Source organism: Ursus arctos, unplaced genomic scaffold (genome assembly GCF_023065955.2).
Source record: "Ursus arctos isolate Adak ecotype North America unplaced genomic scaffold, UrsArc2.0 scaffold_19, whole genome shotgun sequence".
In the NCBI taxonomy this organism is placed as follows: Eukaryota; Metazoa; Chordata; class Mammalia; order Carnivora; family Ursidae; genus Ursus; species Ursus arctos.
Window position 1 is genome coordinate 13,720,897 of NW_026622863.1, and position 18,660 is coordinate 13,739,556.

At 40.4% G+C, this 18,660-nt stretch overlaps 1 protein-coding gene across 1 annotated transcript in view; it reads right to left on the reverse strand.

Annotated features, from left to right (window-relative positions):
• Positions 1 to 941: 941 nt before the first annotated feature.
• BBS2 (Bardet-Biedl syndrome 2) overlaps positions 942 to 18,660 on the reverse strand; it is a 28,226-nt gene continuing 10,507 nt past the window's right edge. The window contains exons 6-17 of the mRNA XM_026494792.4: positions 16,880 to 16,984; positions 16,710 to 16,796; positions 13,787 to 13,922; positions 13,404 to 13,543; positions 12,371 to 12,515; positions 12,112 to 12,283; positions 11,558 to 11,687; positions 10,320 to 10,451; positions 9,692 to 9,829; positions 8,697 to 8,809; positions 2,222 to 2,370; positions 942 to 1,401 (exon numbers count right to left, since the gene is read on the reverse strand). Of these exons, the coding sequence (XP_026350577.1) occupies positions 1,295 to 1,401; positions 2,222 to 2,370; positions 8,697 to 8,809; positions 9,692 to 9,829; positions 10,320 to 10,451; positions 11,558 to 11,687; positions 12,112 to 12,283; positions 12,371 to 12,515; positions 13,404 to 13,543; positions 13,787 to 13,922; positions 16,710 to 16,796; positions 16,880 to 16,984 (1,554 nt within the window). The 3' untranslated portion in view covers positions 942 to 1,294. The remainder of the gene's footprint in view (positions 1,402 to 2,221; positions 2,371 to 8,696; positions 8,810 to 9,691; positions 9,830 to 10,319; positions 10,452 to 11,557; positions 11,688 to 12,111; positions 12,284 to 12,370; positions 12,516 to 13,403; positions 13,544 to 13,786; positions 13,923 to 16,709; positions 16,797 to 16,879; positions 16,985 to 18,660) is intronic.

The window sequence follows — 18,660 nt, forward strand, 5'->3', positions numbered from 1 at the left end:
TGTCTTCCCCACTACTTAGGAATGCTGTTAAGAAGTGAAAGCTGGTGGGGCGCCTGGGTGGCACAGTGGTTAAGCGTCTGCCTTCGGCTCAGGGCGTGATCCCGGCGTTATGGGATCGAGCCCCACGTCAGGCTCCTCCGCTATGAGCCTGCTTCTTCCTCTCCCACTCCCCCTGCTTGTGTTCCCTCTCTCGCTGGCTGTCTCTGTCTCTAATAAATAAATAAATAAAATCTTAAAAAAAAAAAAGTGAAAACTGGTGAATGTAACCAGTCCTGGAATCTACCTGAGGCAAAATTTTCACTCTTAGGGAAGGAGCTGCTAGCTGTTGGCATAGACACCAGCTTTCTCTTCCTTGCCAACACACGGCTGGTGATATTTCCTGGCCCTTCTGCAGCAAGGTGTGGCCATGTTAGCTGACAGAACACAAGCAGAAATGGTCATGTGCTGTTTCCAGACCACAGCTTTGAGAAAAGCTATCCCTGTTCTACTCGCTTGGACTTAAATCACAGCAAGGCCTTCTCACACCAGGTTCCCGGCGCCATCAGGCCTTCATCGTATGCAATGAACGTGAAAATAGTAACCAGAATCCATTTCCTGAAACTTCTCTCTCTAGAGAACTCCAAGATCGGCTGTCCTAGAAGATGACCCGGCTGCATGATCACAGGAAGCTGGGTCCCTGAATAACTATAGAGACATCTGATATAAATGAGAAATAAATGGGTCACTGTGAACTTTGAGATCGATTAGTTTCAGTAGCTAACATTACCCCCAACTAACAGATCACGTTAAACGCAGATGTGTTGCTTACGCCCACCTGTCAGTGATAAAAAGGCGCACAAATCCAATACCCACGCTTGTGTTCTCCTCCACATCATACAAATGGTTCCTGCAACTCTAATATGGTGGTGATTTTACAGTCAACAGAGAGAGCAACTCTTAAGTTTTAATGAAAAAAAAATTTTAATTACAAATTCAATTATAATTTCAAGGAAGAAGATGTATCTATACATCATATACCAATTTTACATACAGACAGAAAAGTTGGACTTTGAAGCCCTAACGTTTTAAAAGTATTCTCCCCTACAAAGACCTGGTATTCGGTAACAGTGCAACTGATTCTAAAAATAGAAAGGGATGTACTTTTCAGATGCAGTGGTGGTCTGCCTTTGTACCACTCACCAAGGCTGTTGCCATTCTTGGCACCTGGGTTCACCAGGATGTGATCCAAGCAAACTAGCCTCGATTTTTAGGGAAAATCCCTTTTTAGGAACTTTATTACCTATTCTTTCTTTTCCTAAGAAGAAGCTGTTCCCACCCGCATAATTCTGAACAGCGTGTTGATGTTGTTGCTTCGAATCGCATCCCGACAAGCAGTGATCACCTGGTTCTTTGGTTTTCCAACTGTGTGGGATGAAACATCAGATCAGTACAATCCAAAAGATGATTAAAAGTGAAATTGTAAATCAGAGGCCAGCTTTAAAACAGCATAAAACTCTGGTAGAAAAGAGATACATGGTGGGCAAATTTACCTTACCACTCCCTAAAAAAGACAACTGTGAGAGAATTTATCACAAACCAAACCTAGGGACCATCTCAAACCTAGAAACAAAGTCAGTTTTATAGAAGAGGATCAAAGCATATATCCACCTAGCAAAGATTTTTTTTTTCTCCTAAAAATTTTAAGTAATCTCTATACCCAACATAGGGCTTGAACTCATGACCCCGAGATCAAGAGTTGCATGGTCTTCAGACTGAGCCACCCAGGTGCCCAAGCAAAGCTTATTTTTCTAAAAGGAGCTCAAAGCATTGACCCAAACAGCAGATTTCAGGTATAACTCTCTGGCAACATTTCTGCTTCCTTTGACTTATTCTATTGTTCTTTTTCTGTATTTTAAGTTGGACACAGCTCATTAATTTTCAGTCTCCTTTTTAAAAAAATAGGTATATTTAAGGCTTTCCCCATGGGTATATGTCACTAGGTTTTTCTTGGAATGCAGCAAGATCTAAGAAAAGGAGCTGAAAGTTTTCTTTCCCTCTGAAGTCTTCAGACGGACTAAAGCCAAACAATAGGCTGACGAACCTCGAGTGACTGCGGCCAAGCTGGGTGTCAAAGGTATGCTGCTGTCGGCCCCAGTAGGAATTCTAGAAGCTAGCACTAGCTCTAAGGGTTCTCACCCCCAAATTACAGACTACTTGAACAGGGCTACAAAAAGAGACTTACCCCGCAGACGACCAGCTCTTTGAATGGCCTGATTTACTGCTTTGAGGTTCCCCAGGAGCTCCGTGTGGTTGTTACAGCGAATTTTGTATCCATTTAGCAAGTCTTTATTAAGGTCGTACAGTTCCATGTAGCGGTTCTTCATGGTTTTCCTGTGTAAATCAACAGAAGTGAATTAACATCACTATACCTCAATATGGCAGGCTTAGATGAAAAAACTTACAAACTTCTTACATAAAGACAACACCAAATTTTAAACTTCGAAATGTTGGCTTGAAACATTGAGAAGTTTCTATCAAAATATCCCATTTCTTCCAGATAAATGGAAGACAAGTAGCCTTTCTTGATTATTGGTCCATGGAGCTGACAATTATTAAGTGCCCACTGTGCTGGGGGGGGGGGGGTAAGGAAAAGTAGGCAAGGCAAGAAGTTAGCTTCAGAGTTTCTGATTAATATTCATTGGGCAAAAGTGACCTTATTTGTAATATTTTTAGACAACTGATAAATTCAGCTTCTAATTTTATCAAGGTCTTAAAAAACAAAGGCATAAAATTAAAACCACACTGAGACATTACTACACAACGATGAAAATGACTAAAATAAAAGAAACGGATAAAGACAAATGCTGGCAAGGACATAGAGCAACTGGAAGTCTCCCGCCCTGCTGATGGGAATGCAAAATGGTGCAGCTATTTTGTAAAATGACTGTGCGGTTTCTTTCAAAGTTAAATATACACTTACTCTGCAACCCAGAAATCCCATTACAAGTATTTACCCAAAATAAGTGAAAACATGTCTGCGAAAAAAACTGTGCGCAAATGTTTATAGCAGCTTTATTCACAATCACTGGAGTTTGGAAACAACCCAATGTCAATCGGTGAGTGGATAAACAAAGTATGGTATATCCGTTCCGTGGAACAGTACTGTAGCCAGCAGTAAAAAGGAACGAATTGCTGATACAGGCAACAACATGGATGAATCTCTAACGCATGAGGGTAAGCGGGAGAAGTCAGGCTCAAAAGGCGTACACTACAGGATTCCATTTAAATGACCTTCTGGAAAAGGCAAAACTACAGGGAGGGAAATCAGACCAGTGCATGCCAAGGATCGGAGGTGAGGGGGTGCTGATGCCGCGAGGCACAAGGGTGATGGAAAGGGTCTACATCTTAACTGTGGCAGGAGCAACACGGTTTTATATGATTCTAAAATTTACTGAACTTTACAGGAGCGAATTTTCTGCATGTATATAATAAAGTATGTATCAACTAAGTTGGCTTTAAAAAATAAAAACAAACATACATCTGAGTCTTCAAATGAAATATAAATCAGGGAAAAAAAGGGATTTAGAGGTTGGTGGTCACTTTCCTCCAGTTTAGCAATCAAATGCCTAAACAACAGCTCTCTGACTGTGAAGGGGGGGGGGGGAGAGCCAGCGAGAGAGTAGAAAAGCAGCACTGGAGATAAAGTTGGCCAGAAAAAGCAAAAACTTCATATACCTCAAAGAGAACAATAGGAAGAAAATGAATTGCAAAGTAAGAGGCAAAATAGCCTCAATTTACAAAGGCTACAAATTCACACCTGGAAAAAATTATCATTTAGTAAAGTAGTAGATTATAAAATCAATATAAAAACTCAGCCGTGTTCATATATCCAAACAAACAAAAAAAACCTAGAAGATGTAATGTGGAAGAAAGATCCTATTTACAGTTGCAAAAATAAAATACTTGGGCATAAACTTAACAAGAAAATAGCTAATACCTACATGAAGGACCTAAAACATGACTGGAACACAGACAAAGACATACCATGTTCTCAGTAAGACTAAACATCCTTGTAACAACGTCAGATCAAGTTCATAAATTTAACATGATCCCAAGAAAAACACCTTTTTTTTTTCTGGAGCTAAAAAAGCTGATGATAAAGTTCACTGGAAAAGACAAGTACAGCAGGCAGGAAAACCATGAAAAGGAAGAACAACGGGGGCTGGAAGGAGGGGCACCAGAAACCACAAAAAGCACCTATAAAGAAATGAATGGTACTGTCAAATGAAGAGACAAGACAGCCCAATAGACCAGGATAGGGAATCCAGAAACAGACCCAGTGCATATGGAAATATGACACATGATAAAGGCAAGCTTCTAAAATCAAATCAGTGGGAAAATGGACTTTTAAAGTAATAGTATTAGAACAGAACAGAAAAAGAGAAAACCGATTTTATCACTGTTATGCCGAACACCAGGATAAACTCCAACTGGAACAGAGACTTAAACATACAAGATGAAAACATAGAAGTACTGAAAGAAAAAGAAAGAGGTGAATGATTCTATAACCTCAGAGTGGAAGTTTAATTAATGACCAATTTGACTATGTAAAAACTTTAAAAAGCTGTTACATGGCAAAAGCAAAAATAAAGCTTAAAAATTAAAGCAAAAGACAGATACAAATGGCAAGCTGAAAAAAATCTGCATCCCATGTCACAAATGATTAACAGACCAATATATGAACACGCAAAATAAATAGTTCACACACAAAAAGAAATACAAATGGCCCTTAAAACAAAGAAAAGATGCTCATCACTGCTCACAATAAAACAAATGAAAATGAAACCCACAATGAGACCATTTCTTACCCATTGAGTTGGTAAATACCTAAAAGTGTGCCAACATACTCCACTGGCAAGACTGAAAAACAAGCACTCATATATCACTGCTGAGAATGCAAAATGATATCACACCTATGGAGGAGAATTTGGCAATATCTTGCAAAATTCTGTATGCAATTATCATTTACTCTGGCAATTCCATTTCAGGACTTTTTCCCAAAGATATCTCGGCAAAAATATGAAAAAATTATGTAACAAAGCTCTGGACTGCAGCACCATCTATAACAGCAAAAGAACAACCCAAATGTAGGGAACTGGCTGAATAAGCGCCCAGAGAAGGAGTACTGTACAGCTGTAAAAACGACGAGAAGTATCTCTGTACATGATGTGAAGTGATGGCAGTATTTTTAAACGTAAAGAAAGCCAGGCAGAGAAGAGTAACGTGCTATGATTTCTCTAGTGACGGAGGAGACGTGAATGTGTGTATACGTGGGTGTGTGTGTATTCAGATTTTGGTTGGTTATGTACAGTGAGAGGGAGGGAACAGGATGGAGGTGACACGGATTAGAAGTTAGACTTTTCTGCACATTGTTTTATAGTGCTGACTTTGGAACCACATAAAGATTTTAATAAATGTGTAATAAAATTACACCAAAAAGGAAAAAAATGTCAGTTTCCACAAGACCAAAAGCAAAATGAACCAAATGAAGCTAACTATATATCAAATTTGTGGCAAAACCAAAAAGGGGAATTATTTCAAATACAATAATTTGACTAAAAATTCTCACTGGAATAAAGTCACAAAAAAACCAGAAAAATGTTTTTACTGTTTTCAGCAGTCATACTTTGATGGTAATACTGGTATTTTTCTAGCAAAGACTCATGTGGATACTGGTTAGAGCCATGATTTCCAATGTGAGAAAGAAGAGATACAGCTTTAAAATCAAAGCTGAGAGGCCTCATTCATAAATCTGAAATGGAATCAGTATGAACTCATGATACAGTCTCTCATTGAAAATATACATATGTTTCCTGGCTCTATCCATTGAATGGTCCTAGGAACAGTAACCAACCTCTAAAGTGCAGACTATGATCTCTAAATACCATTTCCCACTAAAAAGAACTAAGGCTCCCTAGAGAAATGGCTGATTCCTGATTCAGAACAGATCAACCAGATAAGCCTAAAACATCTTGCACAAGAAAACAAGGACGTAACAGAAATATTGGCTATGTCCAAAGGTAGCTATAGGCAAACTGAGAAGGTTTCCACTGGCCAAAGAGGACAATATAGCCATCATACAGAATAAGTGAAATGGCTTGAAGCACGTTAAATATGTTAAAATACATGAGTTTATAAGGATTTAAAAATCTCACTGGTCAGTATGGAGGATACTAGGGAACCAACTCATTATTTTATTATTATTAATATATATTTCTTTTATTTAAGTAGGCTCTATGCCCAGCATGGAGCCCAACATGGGGCTTGAACCCTGAGATCAAAACCTGAGCTCAGGGGCGCCTGGGTGGCTAGTTGGTTAAGCATCTGCCTTCAGCTCAGGTCACCATCCCAGGGTCCTGGAATCAAGCCCCACGTTGGGCTCCCTGCTCAGCGGTGAGTTTGCTTCTCTCTCTCCTTCTGCCCCTCCCCCTGCTCTCTCTCTCTCTCCCCTTTCTCTCAAACAAGTAAATAAAACCTTAAAAAAAAAAAACCTGAGCTCAGCTCAAGAGTTGGATGTTCAGGGGCGCCTGGGTGGCGCAGACGTTAAGCATCTGCCTTCGGCTCAGGGCGTGATCCCAGCGTTGTGGGATCGAGCCCCACATCAGGCTCCTCCGCTAGGAGCCTGCTTCTTCCTCTCCCACTCCCCCTGCTTGTGTTCCCTCTCTCGCTGGCTGTCTCTATCTCTGTCGAATAAATAAATAAATAATCTTTAAAAAAAAAAAAAAGAGTTGGATGTTCAACCGACTGAGCCATCCAGGCACCCCCCCAACTCATTATTTTCAAGCTGATAAATAATCTGTCTTTTCTTACAAACAATATCTCAGGGAATCAAATAATCATTAATTCATGAGGGAATGTTGTGCTTTATAGAAGTATTTCAGCTAAAAAATGAAGAAGTAGTAACAGAGTTAGAATATCACTGCTTCGCAAACTCCAAAAGAAATAAAAGGTCTAGACAACGGCCATCGATGACTGGTAACAGAACAAAGGAGACAACCGGGCATATGCTCCCTCCTGGAAGTACACAGCACCGCTTAAGACGTAGTCTTGCCAAAACCTGAACCTGAATCTGACCACGCCTCTACCTCTCCCCACCACTCTAAGAGAAATACAGGGGACAAAAGAATACTACTAGACATTACCACGAGGATCCGACCCGCAAAATCCAAAATGGGAAACCACGGTAGAGGGAGAGGGCTGGGAAAAAGAGCAAGCAAACATGTGGATTACAAGAAACTTAATCTTTGGTCTTTGCTTGAAAAAACCAACTTAAAGCACACACACACTTGCGAGACAACTGAGGAAATTAAACACTGACTAGGTTATTTTGTGATATTAAGAAATTCTTTTCCTAAGTGTGATAATGTGGTCATTGTTTTTTAAAGGCTCACTATCTGAAATATTCGTGGCTGAAAGGATGCGATGTCTGGAATTTGCTTCCAAATAGCCCCCTGCCTGGGAGAGGAAGAAGGTGAGCAGCGAGGAGACCAGAAGGGCCAGGAGGCCATGACTACTGAAGCCAGGTAGCGGGTGTAGAGGAAATCACTGTGTTACTTAATCTGCTTTTGTATGTGTTTGAAATTTTCAATAATATGATTATTTCAAAAATCACTTACTTCTGAGCAACACCATTTTAATATGTGCCAATAACTCAGGCCTTTCAGGAAAAAGCACAAGCCCGGGCACTCTTGCCTGTAATGTAGGCACAGAAACTTCGTCTGTCACTGGTTACCGATGTTACTATCTCCATCGCAGTAACTCTGAGTGCCAAGATAAATTCTGCAAGAAGCTACATCTGCACATCGTGAACTGTTTTACTGTAAAATGTAATACACATTCGGAAAAGCTGACAGAACAAATGTTTGTAAACCAGGCCCAGAAACAGGACCTGCCACATCCCGAAACTTTCCGATAGGCTCTTTCTGAACACAGTCCCTCCTGCCCTAAGAGAGAATACTGTCCTAGATATAATCTCTCCCTGCACTTCCTTATAGATTCTTCATCTAGGTATGCTTCCCAAATGATACACTCTATTGTTTAAGATTTTTATTTATGTATTAGACATGGGGAGGTGGGGAGAGCGCACAAGCAGGGGGAGCGGCAGGCAGAGGGAGAAGCAGGCTCCCTGCAGAGCAGAGCCCGAGGCACGGCTCAATCCCAGGACCCTGAGATCATGACCTGAGCCAAACACTAAAGTGTTTCATTTCCCAACTATATAAAAGGAAGCACTGTGTACACATTCTTTCGAGTCTTACTTCTTTCAATCACCCTTATGCCTGTAAGATTTGTCCATGTTGTCACATGTCATTGAGACAGATGCATTCTCACTGCATATCCTATTCCATTGTACGATTATACCATAGTTTAGCCATTATATTGTTGATGCTAGTTTAGACTGTTTCCACGTTGGGATTCTTATGAACATTCTTGTACAAATATCCTGGTTTATACGTCGACACAAGCTTCTCTAGGTTATAAACCACGAGTAGAATTGCTGGGTCACAGGGAATGCCCATTTCCAACTTCACTGACAATGCCAAGTTATTCTCCAAAGTCACTGTACCAATTTACACTCCTACCGGTAGCATTTGAGCGTTGCTGTTCCATAATATTGACATTTTTAACCTTGCACCTGCCTTAGCCTGGTAAATACTCACATGTCCCTCATCAGACGAGCGTCTTCAGCCCGGACGAGCAAACTTCGGATCAGGTTAGAATTGTCGGCCATCTCAGCACTGAGCTTCTGATGCACTGAATGAGACTCGTCCACCTAAAGACCATGAACACTCAGGAACTAAAAAGCCCTCCCAGGGGCACCTGGGTAGTGCAGTCGTTAAAGCGTCTGCCTTCGGCTCAGGGCGTGATCCCGGCATACCGGGATCGAGTCCCACATCAGGCTCCTCCGCTGGGAGCCTGCTTCTTCCTCTCCCACTCCCCCTGCTGTGTTCCCTCTCTCGCTGGCTGTCTCTATCTCTGTCACATAAATAAATAAAATCTTTAAAAAAAAAAAAAAATCCCTCCCAGACTTGTTGAAAACTAGTCAGACTGAGAAGACACTCTCTGCCATATACGGAGGCCCTTCTCTTTCCCTTTTCACCTGGACCATCCTGACTGTCCCCCATTGTTTTACCTCCTCATCAATGAAATGACTAGTCTACACCACCTCCAACACTCAAGATGACATTCCATCTGCATCTTTCCATGTCTTACCACTGGGAGCCCTAGCAACACACACAGTATTTTAGAGATTTGGGGTGAGAATATGGTTATAATTTAGGGCCAGTCACAGTCCTTATTTTTCTTTTGATTTGGGTTTTTGGAAAGCACTGAACAACAGAGCAATATAACTACAACAGATAAAAGGAAGGGCTAGCAAAGGAAAAGGTTAATATGACATATTTTTTAAAAAGGATCCCCCCAAACCAAAGAAAGCAGGGTGATCTAGAGCTAAACCACTCACTTTTATAAAAGAAATCCTTTAACTAGTGAACCCTCCAAAACTAGTTGAAGTTGAACAATTTTCAAAAATTCTTTAAAACATGACTGTCAGATACATATACACATTTGGGGTATCATTCATCTCCTAAGAGAAACATTTTAAATATTATGACGCTACCACGTTGTCACAAATGCATCCAGTGGGTCCCCTCACCTTAACTAGCACCTTTCGTAATTCCTCAAAGTAGACAGGGAAATCTGCTTCTACTTGAAGGTCTTCGATAGCAAAAAATGATGCCATCGACTGGATGATATCACCAGCCAAATCAATATCATCGGTATTTACAGTGATCTATCCAGGGAAAAAAAGATGAGCTTAGCATCCTCAGATACTAAAGACAAACCTAGCTGAAACAGTACCAGAATTTCCCCATATTCAATATATTGACTGAACCCAAATTTATATGTGGTGGTAAATAAGACAGGGGTTAGCCCTGGAGGAAATTACAAACCATGTGTGTCACACTCTAGCAGCAGGCTAAAAGACCAATCATCCGGCCTTGTTAACTAAACAACAAAATCATTCAAACATTGGAAATGTTTTTGTTCACCTCTGTATCCCCATTCCTTCCCAAGTTAGACAAGCAAGGGCTGAAAGGAAGGGTGGAGGAAGACAGAACACCACCATTCTAGATCACATCCCAGTGTCTAAAACAACGAACAATAACGGACTACGTTGAAACACACGGTTTTATGACCTTGAGACTGGTGCCACCCACCTCACTTTGCACTGAATGGTCAACAGTCCATAAGAAATCTATGCCTGTGACAGTAAACATTACCTCTCCACTAAGTTTTATCTTTATATACAGCTGGCCACCATTCCGTAAGGATGTGAAACACACTTGAAATGGAGCATTTTGAATATTAGTGTCTTCTGGTAACAGGAAATTCTGGTTGAGCCATATAACAACCTTAAAAACGAATAGGATGAAATGAACTTCCATTTTTAAAGGACAGTCATTCTTAAGAATTATCCTTCTTTCTAGAATTATTGCTTGATAAAGAAAAAAAACACACAAAGAATTATACTTCACACCCCCTCCCACCAAGAATACACTAATCACACTCCTTTTTCCCACCCCATACATGATCTTAAGTAACATTCATAATGTCTGGCCCCACAGCATGCGTGCCTACAGAGCATTTTCAGTGTAGACATAATCGTATATGGAATGTAGGAACACTTCGGGTATGATGCTAAGTCTGTTTATACAATAGCTCTTCTGTGGCTATATCCTGGACAACGCAGTCTGCTTAAAACGATTCCATTCCATCCATTAAACAGAATCTAAAATGAAGTATGCATGCAAACGCATGAGAGACAGACACAGAGATACACATACATGATAAGTAAAAAGTAAGTTTTAATATTCGTAACAACAGTGGTACTTACACAGGTAGCAGCACCAGGTCTACGTAAGAATCTACATGACTACAAAGCCTCCCTGAGATTTCTGGTCTAGCCAAGGTTAAAGGCCACTCGTATTGGTCTTTTACCCTATATAAGTGACACCAAGTCTGTAATCTGCAGGGGCCCCCTGTGAGGTGGGACTCTCCTCCCTTCCAGATAAGGGCATTGAGGCCCAGACTGGTGAGGGCTGACAGCACTAAGAAAATCACGAAGAATTTAATTAGTTAAGGTAGCATCTGAACCCAAAATGTTCCTAGCGCCAACTCGCACTCTTTCCATTCTGAAGCAGGTTCCTCCTGGAACACTGGGTCAAGACAAGTACACCAACATCATGACAAAAGAAAGAGAGGAATTAGAAGCTGGTGAGAATTTACCTGTAACTGAGGATTGCTCTAGTAAATAAGGTATGTATCTTTTCAAAGTGAGAGAAGATACTTTAGCAGTATTTTCGTCACAGGTTATAAGCCAACGCCAAACTACCTACCTCTGTCATGTCATAATTACTGCTACCAAATAGCTCATTCATGTCATTTCCCCTTTTTATGAAAGGACATCCAAAGGATTCTGAAGTGCAAAACTATTGAAAGAGAAAAGCCTGACACTCACCCTCTGTGCCCGTTCCGCAATGACAAAGTTGACATAGCTGAGTGGCTCTCTGGCAGGGTCAGGGCTGGTCAGCGCATACATGGAGAAGCGGGGGAGCTGTCTTGTCAGTTCAAATACATGAAACTGGGTGCTATGGTCAACCGATGGAACACAAGAAGAGAAATGGGTTGCGTGGAATATTATTTCAAAATGCAAAGCCCAGAAAATAACTACAAAGTCACTACTGGGTCATCAAGTTGTTATTTATGGGTTTAGCTGATGGGAAAAAAACCAAAAACCTTGAGGGTTGAGTACTACAGTAAGGGGGTTTGGGGTTAAAGAGAACATGAGTCTTACACATACACACAGACATGCACCAAGGGTTTAAAACGCCCATTTTATTTTTGAAAGATTTCCAATTAGGGAAGTAAAGGTCATGAGAAATCTTGCCTGGGTGGGTAGAACCATCAAATGGCTCCTTCGGCCCCTCAAAATCCATGGCACAACAGAAAATCTACCCATTTGCCCTCCTCTAAGTGCTGGCTAGAAAGGAACTGTGCCTCGCAAAGGGTCACCTGCTTCTGTAACCCACGAAGGTTTTCAAGTGCAGATCCACAGGGACATCTTTGGGAGGTGTAATTGGGATGCGGATGGAGCTGGAAAGGTTGTGAATGCTGGGGTGAACCACATGGCTTTCACCTAGAAAAATTCCCTCAGCAAAAATCAATACTGCTCGGATAATGGTGTCTGCAGAGAACAGAGAAAAAGGCAGTTCAAGAACGATTCCAAGATGGCACAGGTGTCCACAGATGCCAACTATAAATAATTTCTTACCATTAGAGGTGGAAATACACAATTCTGCATGAGCAGCCTGGGTCTCATGCCCCAGATTGACCGAGAGGGCGGTGTGGAGCTTGGTATTGGCTGGGATGATGCCCCGAGGCCCATCAGCCTCACTCTGTGGACTGCTCAATTCAGCCTGCAAAACATGCCCCCACTCCCAACTCAGTCACCAAAGCAGTAAACTAATGTCAATTTTAAATAATATAGTTACTCGGCTTCAAAAGACTGACTCCCAATCATCTGACATTAATCTGATTCTTTAGAATTCAAAGGACTCACCTCATTATCACTCCCTTTCTCTACCCAGCCTCTTCCCAAGGGAAAATACCCTCCCCTTCTGTGGTTAGGGTCCACTGTACCCCATCATCCCTTTTATAGTTTAGGAGTTATTCTTTTAAAATAGCAAAATTAATTCACTTAATAATAAATTCAAATACAATTACCCAGGACAAGGCAAATTAAAGTCCCACCTCCCAGCTCATCCTACAGCCAGGCTGGGACCTACACGCACGCACACACACACACACACACACACACACACACAGGCAGACACACACACAGAGGTTTTGTGGTTGTCAACTTTTATGTTATTTGTTTTTGAAAAAGGTAAGAGATATTCTGTACATATTGTTCTTGCATTTTTCCCTCATTAAGGCCACAGATATCCTTCCATATCAGTCCAAGTGCATACACCTCATTCTCCTGAGCTGCTCAGTATCCCCCAGCACACTCCCTACTACTGGTCAACATTTCGGTTGCTTCCAACTGTTCACTGCCACAAATAGTGCTACCGTAAATGTCTTTGACACGTGTGCAAATATTTCCATAGTTCAGCTGCACGGAAATGGCATTTCCAGATGAAAGGGTACGTGCCCTCTCCTCTCTGACCCTGGCAAAAAGGCTGAAGCAATGCGTGCTTCGCCAGTGGGCAGGAGGGGCTCCCGCCATGCAGACACTGACAGTCTTCCTTCACATTTGCCTTTCCCACCGGAAAATCTCCATTTCCGTGAGGACGAGGACCTACCTTGGCGTTTTCCTCATAGTTCCGGAGTTCCAGCAACAGATTCTGTTTCTTCTGACTCAGCTCTCGGAACAGGTCCTGCTCTACGCTGGTGTCCATGAGGTTGCCTCTCATCTCCGCTGTGCCCGGCAGGTAGCCCCGGACTAACAACGGAAAAAACCCTTACCACATTGAAGAATACCCAGGCATAGCCAGGTCTACTTTTAAATCATCAACTGTCTGTTCCTAAAAGCCAAAAACCTAAGTTCTCATCCCTCCACCAAGAAGGTGACTTTATTAGGATGGGAGGATATCCACACAAACACCTTGTAGTGGAATTTCCTGGTATTCTGACTCAATCAAATTGAAAATCTGACTTTTCGGGGATTTTTCCCGTCCCACCGTACTTTCCCCGTCCACTGCGCAGCAGATTAGCTGTGTGTGGCCGTCCATCCGGTAGTCTCCCTCCAGCACACCGGCAATTGCGGAAGAAAAGTTGTCTTTAAAGATGACCTCGCCAGTTCGGTCACTTCGAGCATCAACCTAAAAATAAAATAAGAACTTGAAAAATAGCTTATGCTGTAATTTAAAAAAAGCACACACAAAATTCTAAAGTCAAAATCAGCTTTAAAGGTCAGTCTAGCAGTTCTCAAGAGTGCTCTATGGAGCCCCGTGGCTTCTCAGGAGACACCTACGACCCCTGGGGCTCAGGGGACCATAAGGGGCCACAACCAGCTATACTTTCTTCTTTTTAAATAAAAGCTGTTTTACACACTGGCCTTTACATAATGTTGTTTGGAGAAATGGGTTGCCAGTTCATATAGAGAACAGGGCAAGTCCAAACTGTCTGGGTTCCGATTCCTGCTCTGGCACTTACTACCTGTGGGACCTTGGGAAAGTCTCTTAACCATTCCATGCTTGCTCTCCTCATCTGGGGGTCAAAAACAAGAACCTGAGCAAAATAACTCTACCTACACCCCACAGGGCTGGAATGAGGCCTACAGAAGTTAACACATTAAAGCACTTAGAGCCTGGCACATAGACATAGACACAAAATGTCAGTTCTACATAAAACCTTTATCTTTATCATCTATGTATATAAATCATATTTACATCTGAAGTTTGAAAAATACCAAACTCTAAGCTAGCTCAACACTCCATCATATAACCTCTTATAATACCCCTGTTTCAGAGTCGGTCACTCTTCCATGTAAAAACTATTGAGATACCCCAGAGAGCCTCTCCTATCCTCACCCCAAGAAAGTCTCCTCTCCCCAAGAAAGGCAAATAAATAAATGATCAGAAACAAATGCACCTGAAAAACAACAATGAAGGATAACCACTTAAAGTGATGGCTTTTGTTTCAAGCAAGAACAAGTGTTATCAATAAAAGGGTAGCATAGAAAATCTGGTAGAGCAACCATTTCAATAGCCAGTGCCATTCACCATCAAAGTCATTGAGGTCATAGCCTACTACTAGCTCCTACCCCTTGTCTGGAGAATATCACATTCAAATATCCATGCTCTTAATAACAATAACATGTACGTGTCATAATTATCAATGCTGAAGTTGGGGAAGCCTGGCTGGCTCGTCAGTGGAGCAGGCAACTCTTGATCTTGTGGTCCTGAGTTCCAGCCCCATGTTGAGTTTAGAGATTACTTAAAAAATAATAATAACCCTCTAACTCAGACTGAACTGAACTTGCTTCTGCACTTACACAATATTGGACAAATAAGAGGGTTCACTTACTAAGAGGCAAGGCTACAAATTAATATTTCTCTGGATATTCTGCTCTTTGCTTTATCCGACATGGAGGTTTTGCCCTGAGCAAAGCATGGCCCTCCAAGTCAACAAACGACCTACTAAAGGCAAAGTTAATTGGTTGCTTGTATTCATTTAGGATTTCTGCACCTATATTCACATGCTGGATCTGTATATCTCCCTTTTGTATGCTACTTCTGTTAAGTGTAGCTATCAGTTTTTCTACTTATATAATGAACTGTGTTGATTTTCTTATCTTTTTTTATGTTCTGGAACAGATTATATAATAGAAATTCTTTAAAATTTTGAAAGCATTTAACTCTAAAAACATCTAGGTCCAGAGTCATATTTGAAGGTAGCTTTTTTTTTTAAGGTAACTTTTGAGAACTTCTCAAGTCTAGTGGTTTCTAATTCTTGACTCAATCATAATAATTTAATTTATATTTATTATTTATATTTATATCCCCCCAGAATATGGTCCACTTTACAATTTTCATGTTTCTTACTAAGGAACATAGTCTTCCTTACAATTTTTTTATTTTTAATTTTTGTTAAAGATTTACTTATTTGAGAGAAAGAGAGAGATTATGCGCACAGTGGGAGGGACAGAGGGAGAGCGAGAGAGAGAGAGAGAGAGAGAGAGAGAGAGAGAATCTCAAGCAGACTCTCCACTGAGCGCAAAGCCTGGATTGGGGGGGGGGGGCTCGATCCCATGACCCTGAGATGACGACCTGAGCTGAAATCAAGAGTCAGATGCTTAACTGACTGAGCCCCCCCAGCACCCCAGTCTTCCCTTAACATTTTTAATGCCCATGCCAAAGACAAAACCAGGTAGAGAAGCAGGAACCAACACAACAGTTCGGTAGACCCTATTCTTCACACAACACCAAAGGAAGGTTACAAGGTCCTGGCCAAAAGTGAAGAAAAATCAAAGAAGAAAAGGCAGGAATTAGCTGATCTCCTTCAGGCAATCCAGCACTTCACACAAGAAAGCTAGGGCAAATGGTACCCATGGAGATCTGGCAGCTAGTAAGGCAGCTTCTAACAAGACAATCCTGACTTGCCAGAAGTCTGCAGAAAATTCTGATTTGAGCTTAAAAAAGGAAAGAAAGCAAAAAGACTCTATTTTGAATTTTATAGCTGGGAAAACAATATGATAACACGATTCTTCCCATTAACTCTAAGTTTTCAGTCAGTCTTAAAGATTTATTAGAGAAGAGCTATACAAACAGTTCACTATTTGCTTATTAAAATTCCTTTTTTTACAGTCCTACACCTATGATCAACCTGATTAAACTGATTCTCATTTCTTCAAGGAAGAGATTTTGAAAGATCTTCCCAAAGATTTCTCCAAATAGGGTTTTTAAGACTAAAAGGACACTCACTCACTTGTAATGTTGACACTAGGGCAGGAAGAAAAAATGTGCAAAGATTATGAAGTTAACTTGGAAAGCACAGCCAAGGAAAACAAGTTTATATTCTCATGTTACTGGTTCTGAGTCATGCAGCTGGTATATTTCAAACAAGTAGTCCTCTGAATTATACCTGAACTCTGTATTTAAACTTACCTTCCCATTGGACCAACCAGTTATCAGTTCACACACTCCGTCAGAATTAAGGTCGAAAGCATGAATGCTCATGGCATGATTTTTGGACTGAAAAAGAATTTCAATAATTAGTCTAGAAGTCTTTCAATAAGTATAAAATCCCTGAATATTGGAGGCGGAATTATACTAACTTTAATTCTCCAGTATCGGGCTGTTTTGTCATAAACTCCAACTGTGCCATTAGAAAGGGCATAACCAAATCGACTGCCATACATGGGGCAAAGAGAGGTGATTATCTGCAAGAAATAACACATAAAAACACAACATCCTCCCATTAAGGTTCAATTTGATGCGAAGTATGGCTTTATAAAATCACATGCCTTATTACCAAGTGTGTTAAAATTAGATTTAAATCTGTTAGAGGGGAAGGTACTCCTCTTCTCTAGGATCCATGTCATCTGTTTCAGCGTTGGGTAATCAGAATTAAATAAACTTACAAAGTTTGCTGTTTTATATCAAACTTATGTGGCAAGTTTCAGCAAATTATTTTTAAAAAAACAAATTAAGTGATTAAGGATAAAATAAAGTGAGTATACAAGATATAGAAAATGTACAACAGACACTGTTATAAACACTAGCTCAAAAAATGTTTTAATATCCTACAGTCTAAATTTTAAAGACTGTCAAACCCACAACTGAATATCTTTTGTGTACATGCTTTTTTTCTATGACAAAATTTATTGCTTGCTAGAGATGAAAGATGTTTTTTAGAAGAAAACATAATTCTTTGAAAAGTACAAACAAAAGCACATGAATTTGTGTATGTAACAATACACAGAATGTGTATATCATACAGAAATATTTATGGGACTGTTTGAGGATTTAACACCTTTAAAAGGATAAAATTTTAGATACTGAACAAAATTATCCTTTATTTAAAGACCAAAGCTTAATGATATCTATGCTCCTGCAGACCTACTTTCTAATTCTGCCATGAATACAAGAGATATTAAGAAATAAATTGTATAAAGCAGAGAATAGTTATATAATTTCCTCTACACCTACAGCTTTTCTACAAAACCACCCACTTCACTTAACTCTGAATGCAAAGTGCTGTGTAGGATTCCAGAATTATTTAGCTCAAGGCATTCTTCTGGCAATAGTCAGTACTGTTCAACTGCCAAATGAATTATAATTTTGCTGATCTGCAGAACGACATTTGAGCTAGGAGCAAAATCAAACCAAAAGAACAGGAAAATGGCCCTGAAATGAACAATTTTATCAAGTTCAGATTTTCATAAACTTAGCCCCAAATTCTGTAGGTCCCTCCGTCCTTCATTAATTAGTTCACTAGTTTCCTCTTTTGTTGGACCAGTGACCAGAGGACCAACATCAGCTCAAGTCCCTACCTCTATTTCATGGTCTCCTGTCCTTTTCTAGGATTTAGGAAAAAGATGTTTCAAAGAATGCAGCCTCCTCACACCTAGCATTGACAATAAACAGAAATCCAACAAAATCTGAATAACTGCCACCAAACTGGAAAGGATTTACTACCAATTTGAGTGAAAGATAAACGATAATGCAGGACACAGCACCTATAGGCCAGTGATTCGCAAGTTGGCTTTTTTTTTTTTTTTTTTTTTTTTTTTGCAGGGGGGAAGGAGGGAGTAGCAAACCCCTTTAAGAACCTAATGAAAGCTAAGGACACTCTCCAAAAAAAATCACACATTAGGCACAGACACTTAAACAGAACCCCTTAGCCTTCATTAGGGTCATTAATTGTCTCTACCCACAACTATCAGTTTATAATGATAATAACTGTGAATACATAAAAAGCATAGTATAACTAAGTAAAAATCTATGATCTCGCTATAGGATAAAGGTAAATTAGCTAAATCAAGGATAACACTTTGTTTATCAATATGCAAGTTTTGCTTTTTGGTCTTTTTTTGTAGTTAGTGGAACAGACACT